The 13,604-nt window shown below is 41.3% G+C and overlaps 1 protein-coding gene across 2 annotated transcripts in view; it reads right to left on the bottom strand.

Moving 5' to 3' along the window:
* SEC24D (SEC24 homolog D, COPII coat complex component) overlaps positions 1-6,504 on the bottom strand; it is a 104,901-nt gene extending 98,397 nt beyond the window's left edge. For both annotated transcript variants that reach the window (XM_045997832.1, XM_045997833.1), the window contains exons 1-2: positions 6,243-6,504; positions 3,660-3,818 (exon numbers count right to left, since the gene is read on the bottom strand). In XM_045997832.1, coding sequence (XP_045853788.1) covers positions 3,660-3,777 — 118 coding nt within the window. In that variant the 5' untranslated portion in view covers positions 3,778-3,818; positions 6,243-6,504. The remainder of the gene's footprint in view (positions 1-3,659; positions 3,819-6,242) is intronic.
* Between the last annotated feature and the right edge of the window lie 7,100 nt (positions 6,505-13,604).

Genomic DNA, 13,604 nt, shown 5'->3' with positions numbered 1-13,604 from the left:
GTGTCCAGGTCTGATGCCTTCTCTATACTTTCTAATGTGGAGTGTAACTCTTTCTAAAATATACATGGGATCATGACCCTTCCCAGTTTAAAATGCTTCAGTGGTATCCTACTGCCCTTAAAGCCTAAATAAAGTCTTAAGATGATCCCACTTTCCATTCCAGGCATACCTCTCACTGCCAGTACTCTGTGTTAGCCAGGCTGTACCTCTTGCAGGTGGCTCCAAAGTGCCACCCCATCCCCCACCCCAGCAAGCTGCCTCCCTATGTGGCCAACTTTTACTCATCTTCTGGGTCATTTCTTCCAGGAAGATTCCCTTGGTCCGTAAGTCTTGGTCATGTGCCCTGCCATGTGCTACCATGGCACCCTCTACCTCCATTATCTTGGTACTACCCACATATTGTCACTCTCAATTTAGTTAATGCATGTCCCACTAGAGAAGTGTTAGAAGGGTGAGATTAGATTTATTTCATTCATTGTTATTTGACACAAGTACTTTGCTCACTCAATAAATCTGTAAAATTTGTTACTACATAGCACTAGCACCACATGATAGGCACAAACGGAGGTATGGTCTGTGAGAAACGCAAAACAAGAGTTAGCACTGCCCAGATCTATGTAAGAATAGATACTTCAAGGAATCACGGCCAGGTTGCCTGTGTCCATCACAAAAACAACAAAAGGATCATCAAAAGACTAGAAAAGAAGGCAGAGAAGATTAGGAAACCTAGGGTCACTCAGCACAGAAAAATAAAGGCTAGGGTAATGTGACAACCTTAAATAATTAAACAAAAACACCACATTTTATAGAAAGGTATATTTACAGAGTCTGATAGCCTGGTACCCATCTAAGAATTAAATAAGGAGAAAGAAGTTTAAACTAAAGTGTGAAGGATTTAGTACAACAGAGACAGTTTCCTTGTTGTTGTTTTAATATCAGTAAATACCAGAGTGTTGCTGATGAATGAAGCAGCTTGTCATTCACACACTCATTTATGGAGTAATTTCTGCTTTCGGCCCATCCATTAAAATACAGTGTAGTAAATAGTAGAGAGGCCTGCACAGGTGTTGGGAGAACACAAAAAGAAAGTATTTATAGATAGGCTTGAGAGAGAACAGTGGTCAGAAAGGCCTGCAGGCACAACACTTGAAATAAATCTGAAGAAGTGTGGAGGTAAACCCTATGGGGATGACAATGTGAAGGCACGGATAGGCCTTCTAGTAGTGTAGGGTGCAAATCGGAGCACAAACCAGCCTCCCAGTGACTAATGGCTTAGTGCCACTGTTGGAACATGCATGGTAACATGGCAGACAAGCTGAAAAAAGAAAATGAGTAAATCGATGAAGGTCTAATGAGCTTAAAATATAATCGGTGGCTGTGGGAAGCCATAAAAGATTTTAAGCAAAAGAAGTAAAAAATTAGATTTGCATGCCATAAAAATCCCTCCAGCACAGAACTGGATGGTTGGAGAATGGCAGTACTAGACAGAGAGAGAATGGGTAAGAGATCACTTTAGTAATCCAGGTGAAAGATGAATGGCTTGAACAAGAAGAGTGACAAGAGGATAGAGGGGAGGAAGCAGGTAGGAAAGAGGTTTACAACCACCCCGAAAGAATTTGGGAAGACAACTGCATTGAAGAAGGTAAAAGGAAGAGATTGTTTTTAATAGTGTAAGTTTCTAATTTGAATAACTGAGTGAATGATGATAACATTGGGTGAGATATGGAATGCCAGAAAAAAATAGGTTTCATGAAAAAAAGTCTGAATTATTTTGGACATGATGAGTTTAATGTGCCCATGTAAACAGGTGGGCAATTGAAAATATGGGTCTGGATCTTAGGAGAGACATATGGGCTAGAGAAATAGATCTGAGAGACTAGTATGTCATATGGAATGTTACATAGGCCTATAGGGAAAAAATCTATAGAGAGGAAAAGAGGAGTGATGATAGAATAATGAAGGAGAAATAGCAATGCCTAGGGTCATTGAGAATGGGTAGGGGGCTCCTTAGAAAAAAATGTCCAGAAAGCCCTCAAGAAAAATAACAAAAGATAGTGTCACTGGAACCAAAGGAGAAGAGAATTTTGTACAAACAAGAGCTGTAAACAGTGTCAAATTCAAAAGAGGACAGGACGGTGTCTACTGCCTCTGGTAATAGGGCCACTGGTGACCTTGGTGTGGGAAGGGTGGAGGGGGACCAACCTATGGAGCAGAGACTATACTGAGCCATGGAGGGACAGAGAGGCAAGGAGGGAGGGTCACTGAAGGAAGCGAGTACTTGCTTAAGAAGACAGCTGTGAAGAGAGGAAGGATGAGTGAAGAATACTGAATGTTTGGCTTAGGTGTGTATTGGAGTTTGTTGTTTATTTTCTTAAGGGATTTTGGTATGAATCCTGGGACCTCGAATAAGTCACAGTACACTAGTCAGTTTTTTTAGCTGCAAAATAGAGCTAATAATCCACTGCACAGCATTGTGTGAAGATTAAATAAGGTAATGCATGTACAGCTTTCAGGACCAGGTTTTGATACATGGGAAGCACTCAAAAAGAACAAGTTATAATTTTCACCATATACAAATGCAGAGGAGGAATGAACCACCAGATAGAGAGAAACTGGAAAAAGATGGTACTTACAGGATCCAGATCTTTAACTATTGTGGGGAAGACTGGGTTTGGACAAAAGGAAGATCCTTCATCTGAAGGTTTTTTAAAATTAGGGGCACACTAAATCACAAGGGTGACTTTCCACAGGAAATCCCCAGTCTTCGAGCATCTTCTGTAACAAACTGTGTGTGGTTGCTACAACACAGCCTCACCACAGGGTTTTCCTCGCTCCTCAGTGGCTCCATACCCCATACTTGCTATCCAGCAGAGCCCAGATCCTACATATCTGAGTCAGTCCTCATGAGCCCCAAGAGATACTAATTTATACACAGCCAATTTCCACCAATGATTTGAGCTGAATTCCTCAGCATTCTCTCAGAATCCCCAAGACTGTCTTACACAAATATTTTTAGGAAATTTAGGACCATTAGACCTGAAACAAGCTCTTATTTGCTTCCCTCCAACCCTGAAATGTGGTCCCTCCGAGCAGCCCCTTGATAAATGTGGTCTTATGGTGCCAAAGCAATGGAGTGGTAGTCCTACAATATCGTTCAATAATGATTTCAAGGTAAGGCCAAGTTTTTCTTGTTATTATCATGGAGGAATCTTTGATATATGAATCTAATCGTATTTTTCCAACTTCAAACCTGAGTTTTTATCTTATTGCCAAAATATATAAAATACACATTTATGTATGTATATATATATAATGTATAGTATATATATTTATATACATTTAATTTTTTTATTACATTTTCAAATAACCTTACACTACTGACTAGTAGCAAGAACAAGTCTAACGGTAAAAACAAAACACTCAAGAAGCTTCTTTTTTTTAATCTATATTTTAAAACCAAACTAGTCATATTCCAAGCAATAACCAAACTGATGATGTAGGCTTCTTCCATAAGAGACTTCTCCAAGTAAGCCTATACACTCAAACCACAGCATCACATAATGACCATTCAACATTTCTAAAGCTGCTCTTTCAGAGTATCTTATGTCTCTGAGCCTGAGAATCAATAATCACATGCAAGTCAAAATAATGCACTTTACCTGGTGGAGAACCTGCATGAGATGGGTCCCCATAGTGTCCGTAATGGGGTGGAGAAAGTCCTATTCCAGGCTGGGACTGAGAATAGGGGGGTGTAGCCACATATCCTTGTTGACTCATTATGAAAATATCATTCCAAGGGATAGCTTTACAAAAGGACTCTGCAACAGAAGGAAAAAAAAAAAATGTCAACAAGAGAGTTTGAGTTACTTAATGCCATTCAAAATATGAACACTGCTAATAAATATCTATAATGGTTTGAGGAAAATATCAGGTGTGAGAGACATCTTCATATCATACAACATACCACATTTTCTTCTAAAAAGGCTCTAATCATAGCTCTATGGAACTCAGTAACTCACTTTTTTTTTTTCCCATTTTATTTATTTTTTCAGCGTAACAGTATTCATTCTTTTTGCACAACACCCAGTGCTCCATGCAAAACGTGCCCTCCCCATTACCCACCACCTGTTCCCCCAATCTCCCACCCCTGACCCTTCAAAACCCTCAGGTTGCCCCAACCTCCCACCCCTGACCCTTCAAAACCCTCAGGTTGTTTTTCAGAGTCCATAGTCTCTTATGGTTCACCTCAGTAACTCACTTCTATAGGCAAGTTCTCAGGCACAAAATCTAAATAACAACTGCCAATCACTTTTTCACTGAAAGAATGAACTATTTCCCAGATAGTCTCTCATAATGTATCCACTATTTTTGTGTCTTGGTTTCCATGGCCCCATTTCCGAACAAGCATGCCAATGGCAATAATCACAAGTCATTCAACTGACTGATCAGCAGAGCTGCCAGTACTCTGCAATCAGATGTTTTAGGACTTGTGTCATTTCAGTGCTATCCTAATTAGTAATTTTAGTCAGGTAGCTAGGATAAAGAGAAAATCAAAAGTCCAACAAATATAGCAGAAGATAAAGAAGTTGGTAATGGACTTATTTTGAGTCATAAAATGTCTAAGCCAGGTTGCAGCCTGCAAACATTTGAGAGTTATCAGTGTTTTCTCATTCAAAGATGACAGACTCTCTTTCTAATTTAAATATCACACCTCTAAGAACATATACACGTATATTTAAGGAAAGAAGGGGAAAAAAGCAATTTCATATATGTTCAGGCATGCGCGCACACCCCACAGTACAACATACCCATCTTGATCCTACTCAGGAGCCAAACATTGATTTGTTTTAAATTTACCATTTCTTCAGGTTTCACAAAATAAGACACATTTCATAGAACCATGCTCAAAGAATTTTTATAATGAAAAAAAAAAAAAAAAAGCTCTCAATCCTGGTAAAGGAAGTAGTTTTTCACTACAAATCTACCAACACTTAGCTGTCTGACATGCAATAAGGTGAAGAACCTCTTTGGGCCTCAGTTCCCTCTTACAAAGTGAAGCTTCTAAAGGCTTTGCAGACATAAAACACTGATCGTACAGTTTCTCTCCAGTTTCTTCATCCGGCATAGGAATATTTTCCTTTTGTTGTTTTAGGATGCTACCTTTTAAGGTAAAAGCTGGGTGATACCTGCTAAGACTTGAAACAGATCTATTCAGGAAATCTCATTCTTCATTTGGTTTCATTTTCCTATTAAACTCTGAAGTTTCCAAAATTAAAAGGAAATATTATAAGGTCATCTTCTTCTTAGAAGGAGAGAACTAAAGAGAGGAGAGATAGGCAAAAGCCTGCCGGTCCACTTTGTTCCTGACAACAATTTTACCCTCCTCCCACTTTAGCAGAGAGAGAGACGTGGCAGCCTGAGCTTTGGTCAAGCTCATCCAACCAGGCAGGCACAGTTAGGAAGTCAGCAGGAGCACACACCTACGTAGCAGCCTGTTGCTGAGTGACGGGGAGGAAAGGCAGGGATGTTCACTCCAAACAGCAGGAAGCAAGCAGTCGGGTCCCTCTTAACTGGTCCTGACAGGAATTTGCTTCCTCATGCAACCCAGTTTGCCACGTCAAACTTCCTCACACAGCACCAAGTTACAGAAACCTGACTCAGCTTCAAGCGACGACATGGCACAAAGCCACTTGGCAAGAGCAGGCCTGGGATCAAAATCTGGGGAGCTTCCATCACAGAACAAGCCCCAGGCCACTGTCACTGGACAACGAGAGCCAAGGTCTGCTTCTCACCCTGGACCAAGTTCGGATTTGGACAAACTGGTTTCGCTATCGGATAGGATGTCCCGAAGCTTGAAGATACAATTGCCATTTTTTACTCTATTTCCAATATTGCCTACCTCCGAAGAGGAAATTAAGTTGATACAGAGACAAGAAAACCGCTGGCCGTGCCACTGGAATATTGTGGCTGCTGAGGACCCTAACCACGCAGTTCCAGCATCCCAAGACAAAAAGATGGGGGCGGGGGCGGGTAAAAGAATGCCCACTCCCACCCACCCCACCCCCATTATTAAACTGCATGAAAAGACTAAAGGAGCAAAGTACGAGGTCTCCTCCGCCGACCTGCCACAGGTGAGCATCCAGCCTCTCGCCAACGCCCATCCTAGGCCGGGCACTGCACCCCACTCTAGCTGTGCCTGGGGAGGGGCTGTCCCGCCAGAGCCAGGCAGGGTGAGGCATTACCTGGTCGGCTCCCGCACGCCGCTGGACTTCCGAGAGCCTGCGTTCAGCTCCTAGCGCCGGGTGCCCCCCGGCGACCCAGCTCCCGCTGCGGCCGCTCGTCCCGCCGCGCCTTTCCCCCGGCCCTGTGTCCCCACAGTCTGGTCTCGTTCAGAGTTGCAGCCGGGCTGGGAACTGCCACGTCAAACACTCTCCCGGCTGCGCGCCCCCAGCGCCGGGGCTCAGACCAGCTGCCGCGCTCCCGCCGGCGCACGCGCACAGACCTGACTGGGCGGGGCGGGGCGGGGCGGGGCGGGGCGGGGCCGAGCCGGGGGCGGGGCCGGGCCGGGAGCGCGGCGAGGGTATTGGCCGCCCATCCTTCCTCCCCCCTCCCCCATTCCCTTCTTCCCGTCTGTTTTGTTTGTTTCCCTACAACAGGTCAAAAAATTTTAACGCTGTTGTTAAATCAGAGCAACGTTTTCACAGTGGATCCCCGCAGGAAGGCGGGAGTGCTTAATGAGGGTTCATTCATTCTTTCATTCAACAGGTTGCGGCTTCAGCTATTCATTCATTACATATTACATAACTGTGATATTCCAGGTGTTGCTTGCGGATACGGGAAGGTACACGATTTAAGACCCCGAGGGGATTAGCATTTAAAGGCGAATCTGGAACTTAAAGGCGAATCTGGCACGTGTACACGAACAATTTGATGACGTATTCATACAATGCTCTACAGAGGAAGGAACGCCCAAGGCAGCCTAGCAACGTGTAAAATAGGAAGGAAAAGATGTCCCAACTGAAAAGTATGGGAAGGCATGTCTTCACTGAATCTGAAATTGCTAGACGTCTGTGTATTCCTTTTAGGAATGCCTACAGATTGAATGTGAAGGAGGATGACTGAACCCATCCCAAACAGGGGTCAATACGTGTATAGAGACCCAGAGTTTAGCTCACTGTATTGTGTGGAACCACTGAGAAAGGCAACATATGTGACAACTGGAACTTTACTTCTTTTCTCTATCTAGCCTTAAAAACTAGGACCATCTGGCTGGTTTCTCACAATGCCCCACTCCTAGATAGATAGACCTTCAACCAACTCTAGGTTTGGCATAGCTACCTCTTTACTCCAATTTACAAAAGCAAACCAGGTCAGTGTTTTGTTTCCAAAATATACTTTCTTCTGGGACTCCTGGGTGGCTCAGTCGGTTAAGTGTCTGCCTTCAGCTCAGGCCATGATCCTAGGGTGCTGGGATCAAGCTCCACATCAGTCAATCTCCTTACTCAGTGCAGAGTCTGCTTTCCCCTCCCCCTCAGCCTGCTTCTCCCCCTGCTTGTGCTCTCTCTCTCTCTCCCTGTGTCAAATAAATAAAATATTATATATACACACACACACATATATATATATATATGTACACACTTTCTTCTGAGGTACAAGAATATTAAAAAAATACTTGACAAATCCCTTTACTGACAAAATCCCTGGGCAAAAATTGCATGGGGATGATACTATGGTTGAAATGCTACAGTAGTTTTGCAGGTATTTTAAGTTATTCCAGCATGGTGAAGACCTAATGGTCACCTTTCCCCCTTCTCCTTTTTTACAGTTTTAAGGTGTGGTGCCTGGCCTACATCCAGCTTCAACACTGGTCAGATTTGAGAATCCACAGTGAAAAAAAATTGTTTTAAATTTGTTTCTTGTATTCTCAGTATAATGAAAATGTTTGATGGAGTTTAAGAAGCTCTGGTCTGTGTTAAAGCAGCACAGCTTGTAAGAGAAAAAAAAAAGAAGTTGTTATAGCACAGTTATGTCACAATGTAGGAGAGAGTAGTCACTTGGAGATAGGAACACTATGCAATTAGCTACTTAACTTGTTGTCTCTATACAACCACTGAGTTTGAGTTTGTAAATTCTTTCTTACCTCTTGTTCAGGGACACCAGGACAAACAATTTGTGATTTCAGTTCTAAGACAGTGTTGAATTCCTAAATATTTAAAGTTGGAAGGGACTAGAACTATGGATAACTCAATATTCAGTGAGGATGGAATTCAATTTTATAGATTAAAAAGCCAAATTTCAAAATAATGAAAATAACTTACTAGTCTTTTAGTTGGAAGTCATGCCTTCTGATTTTAATTTCAAAGCATTTTTACCTCATTTTTCTTCCTCTTAATATGATTCTGATTAGGTCTAGTAAGTGGTTTTGCCTTTCTCTCCTATATCTGCCTTATATTTAAGCTTTCAAATAAATACAATATTAATAGACCATACAGCTCCACCAGTAATTAGAGTTAGTAATCACCAATTTCTTTGTCTTACAAAATAACTTCTAGTTTCAGTCCTGCTTCCCTTCTTGTGACCTCAAGTAACAAAACCTTTAGTGACTAATTTCTGACCTTATTCTTGTGGTAGGGTGCTGAGTCTCAGCAGACAGGAAGGTTAGCCTGGATTCCCAGCCTTCCTTGGTCCCAACTATCCCACTGCCACCTGATGCCAGCCTCTGATGTTCTATGCACTATGTGGTCACCTTGGCAACCATATACTAATTGAAAGGTGAAGTCACAGGGAATGTCCAGGTGCTGGGGTTCTGTGCTCTTTAGGGTCTTTCTGTTCCTATAATATAATAAACTTTATATTTATTTTCTTTTTCTAAGTAATCTCTGTGAACAGTGTGGAGTTTGAACTCACAGCCCTGAGATTAAGAGTCACATACTCCACTGACTGAGCCAGCCAGGCCCCCCTCTGTTCTAACTTTGAAAGGAAATGAAAGAAGAGAACAACTGCACAAGACTATATAGAAAGAAAATGAATTTCCATTACTCGGGGTTCTTTCTGATATGTATGTTTTGGAAGAAAAGAACTATGATGCTCTAAGCATTTATTTTTTAATTTTTAAAATAATTTGCATATTTGAGAGAGAGAGAGCAGAGTGGTTGGTGTGACAGAGGAAGGGGGAGAGAAAGAATCTCATACAAACTCCCACTGAGTGTGGATCCCAATGCTGGGCTAGATCCATCAACCCTGAGATCAAGACCTGAGCCAAAACCAGGAGTTGGATACCCAACCAACTGAGCCACCCAGCACCCCTCTCTCTGATTATTTATGTAACTTATGTTTGGTTCAAAAGCTACATTTTGAAGAGGGTTTATATTTTAAAAAATTGAAATAACCGGGGAGCCTGGGTGGCTCAGTGGCTTAAAGCCTCTGCCTTCGGTCATGATCCCAAGGTCCTGGGATGGAGCCCTGAGTTGGGTTCTCTGCTCAGCGGGGAGCCTGCTTCCCTTCCTCTCTCTCTCTGCCTGCCTCTCTGCCTACCTGTGATCTCTGTCTGTCAAATAAATAAGTAAAATCTTTAAAAAAAATTGAAATAACCAAGACTTGGGCTATGTTAAATATCTGAAAGTACAGTAAATAAGGCCAAGTTAAATGGTGGTGGGGAAAGGGTATATGGTAGGCTAAGTTGAGAAACAACCAATAACAGTAACAATACAGTTCAAGTGTTCAACAAGGCTCTACACCAAGGTGTACAAGGCCCTACACAAGGTGTTTCTGGAATTACTTTTTTCTAATAACAGCTTTATTGAGACATGATTAATAAATTCATCCATTTAAAGTATATGATACAGGGGCGCCTGGGTGGCTCAGTGGGTTAAAGCCTTTGCCTTTCGCTCAGGTCATGATCCCAGGGTCCTGGGATCGAGCCCCGCATCGGGCTCTCTGCTTGGCAGGGAGCCTGCTTTCTCCTCTCTCTCTCTCTCTGCCTGCCTCTCTCCCTACTTGTGATCTCTATCTGTCAAATAAATAAATAAAATGTTTAAAAAAATAAAATAAATAAATAAATAAAGTATATGATACAGTGATTTTTAGCATGTTTGCAGAGTTGTATAGCCATCACCGCATCGATTTTAGAATATTTTCATCCCTCCCGAATAGATCCTGCCCCTACTCTCCCATTCTACAGCCCCAGGCAACCATGAGTCTACTTTTTATCTGTACGGTTTCCTATTCTGGATACTTCATTTAAATGGAGTCCTACAATATGTAATCCTTTGTGATTATCCTTTCACTTAACATAATATTTTCAAGGTTCACCCATGATGCAATATGTATCAGTACTTCTTATTGCCAAATAACTTCTTATTATTCTTATTATAACGTATTATAACTTATTATAACTTCTTATTATTCTTATTCAAATAACTTCTTATTGCCCTCCATTGTAGGGATATAGCACATTTCTTTATCAATTCATCATTTGATGGGCAGTGAGGTTGCTTCCCCTTTTGGGCTGTTTTGAACAATGTTGCCATGAACATTCATGTTCAAATTCTTGTTTAGATATATGTTTTTATTTTTCTTGGGAACTTCAAATAAGCAATGTGGTGTCAAAAAAAAAAAAATCAGTCTGGTTACAAAGACTGTGCTCTTAGAAATTAGGCAATGTTGCCACTCTGTATGAGATTTTATTTTTAAAATAAAATAGGCAATGTCACCCCCCCAAAAGACACAACAAACTAATTAAAATTAAAATCTCTGGTGACAATGTAACTTACCAAAACCGATTCTAGAAGAAATTTTTTAAAGTTAAATATAAAGTTACAACACCATGCTTTAATATTTAAATTAAAAATATTTAAGTATAGAAAATACTTAAATATAAAAATATTAATAAAGTAATCAATTATTCTTTTAAATATTTTGAATATTTTGCTCTGACTGTAGTGTATCATTTATGGTTTTAGCCAAAGATTGAGCAGTGTGATATCACACGCTAGGTGAAGTTGACTCAGGTTGGAATCCTGACACTATCACTCACTACTAGCTATGTGAGTTTTACTTATTTAACAAGTTTTATTAAGCACTCACTATAAGCTGGGTGCTGTAATAGGCACTGTGGACATATAGTTGGAGGAGACACTTCTGTGGCTATTAAGAGTTCCTGAAAGAGTGCAGGGATTGGCAAACTGCAAAATCTGACTCACCTGCCTGTCTTTGTACATCCTGTAAGCTGAGAATGGTTTTTATATTTTTGGATGGTTGGAAAATCAAAAGAAGAATAATGTTTTGTGACACATAAAAATTCTATAAAATTCAAATTTCAATGTCCATAAATAAAGTTTTATTGCAACACAGCCATGCTCTTCATTATCATACTCTCTGTGGTAGCTTCTGCACTACAGCGGCACAGTTGAGTAGTTGTGACATTGGCCACGAGGCTCAAAAAACCTCAAACGTATACTACCTGGCCCTTTGCAGAAAAAGTTTGCCAACACTTGGGCTGGTAGGAGCTTCAAGTACAGTCCAGTGGATTAGCATTTGGTGAGAAGACCAGGTTGCCATGGGAAAATCTAAGAAGAGACATTGGACCCATACTTGGAAAGTGGGAGAGATATCCCTGGTGGAGGGGGCATCTGAACTGAGTCCCCTAAGATAATAAGTTGGGCAAAAAAAAGGAGCAAGGGATAGCAGGAATAGCAGGAGTGGAAGAGGGAAGACAAGGAACCTGAGGCATTCAGATGTGAGGTGGTCCCATACAGCTCTCCAGAAGAGTGAGGAGAGGAATGAGATCAGGCAAGAGATTAAGCTAGCTCTTGGGGTCCCTCAAAGGCACTGGAGAGGCAATGAAAACTTTTAAGCAAAGGATTGAATTGATGATTTTTTCCCCCCAGAAACCAGTCTGGCAGACAGAGATAGGGCTCTGCAGTCAGACCAAGTCATGATTTCTGTTTCTGCCAGTTAACAAGCTGTTTGTTCCCTCTCTACCCTTCAGTTATCCTCACCAATAAAAATGGCAGTAATTAAAATCCTAATCACAAAAATTTGTGGGGATTAAATGAAATAATGCAGTTAAGGTACTTTGTACAGTTTGGCACATAAATGCTCAAAAATGCTGTTATGGTACCATCATCATAATTATCATTATTAACAGCATTATCTGTGACAATAGAATTAAGGAGATAAAGGATGAAACCCCAGGGAATTCTGCAATGAGTACACATTCTAAGCTTACTAACCTTGACTTAGCATTTTACTAAAATACTTGTAAATTTTACTTATCAGAGTAAATCTACCATAGCCAACAAGAAGAACAACATATAGACTAGAATAACAAAAGGACTAGAAATAAGAATGATTTAACCACTGAGGAGCAAGTGGGTAGATAGTTTAGCAATTCTATTGTTTTAATGGGACTTCACATTAAAAACTTACCCTCATGGGTGGGGTGGAATTTTCTTTTCAAAGGAACCAATGTTTCTATTGTTCACCAAAATGAATAGTGTTTCATTGGCCAAGAACTAAGGTGACTTTTTGGACTTTCTCCTTCCTAGATCTAAGAGTCGTTTCTAAACTTAGAGACAGAGAGAGCTCTACAAATATGTTAATTGATCTGGGAGTAGGTCTAGAGAGCTCATCCTGACCTCACAAAGGTTCTGTGCTGATGGCAACAATGCGAGTGAGTCTGTTTCCTCTGGAGCACTCTTTACCCTCCCATGAGGACTTCTGAGTCCCATCTCCACAAACAGGAGCCACGAGCCATTGTTTACAAGTGAGGAGGGCAGGGTTCTTTTTCACTTTAGATCTGAAGAATGGAGGAGACTGAGCATGAGCATGCTCATGACTGAGCATGGCCATGACTGAGCATGGCGACAAGACCCAGTCAGAGTGGAAGAATCTGAGGACTGAGTTCAGAAGCACATGGAATATCATCACCATGAGGAAACTTCAGGAACATCTGCAACACCCTGAATAGGGACTGAATTTAGTGAACTGGTGTCTTGTCCCATAATAAATTGGGTTATTTTTTTAAAGTGTAACTTTATATTGTAATCACAGGCTTCTAAGGTTTTTATATACACATATATAAATACGTTGGAGAAGGTCATCCAGAGGATGTGACCGCCAGTTGACCCTGGGGCTGGGATATGGTCAATGGGAAGCTCCCCATTCCCACCCCCATCCTTACATGTACATTCTGCCCACCATTACCGCCATGGGATCAGTTTTCAAGAACGCAGCCTTGCAAGAGGCTGTTGTTGAACTAACTGGAGGGTATATGTGACTAAACCCCATGAATGTCTCAATATAACCTTTAAAAATTCTGTCAGCCAGTGTGGAGATCTACTCTTCTAGGTGCCACTGAAGATAAGCTTTGTAAGTAAGTTCCCTTGCATATTAAACCCACCACTTCCCAATTTGGACTGGCCACTCTTTCTTCAGTCTCTCCTTGCCCTCTGTGTACTCTGCCAGGACTGAACCAACAACTTACGTGTTTATTTCACTAACAAATGATATTGCCTCCTAGAAAAACACCTTCTTATAAGACTAAGGTTTTCAAGACTTGTTTATAAGTTGAGAGTTTTTTCACCTGGTATAACTGTTGAATG

The sequence above is a fragment of the Meles meles genome, chromosome 2 (genome assembly GCF_922984935.1).
Source record: "Meles meles chromosome 2, mMelMel3.1 paternal haplotype, whole genome shotgun sequence".
NCBI classification, from domain to species: domain Eukaryota; kingdom Metazoa; phylum Chordata; class Mammalia; order Carnivora; family Mustelidae; genus Meles; species Meles meles.
The sequence above is the reverse complement of the archived record's forward strand: the minus strand, read 5'-3'. Positions and strand labels throughout refer to the sequence as shown.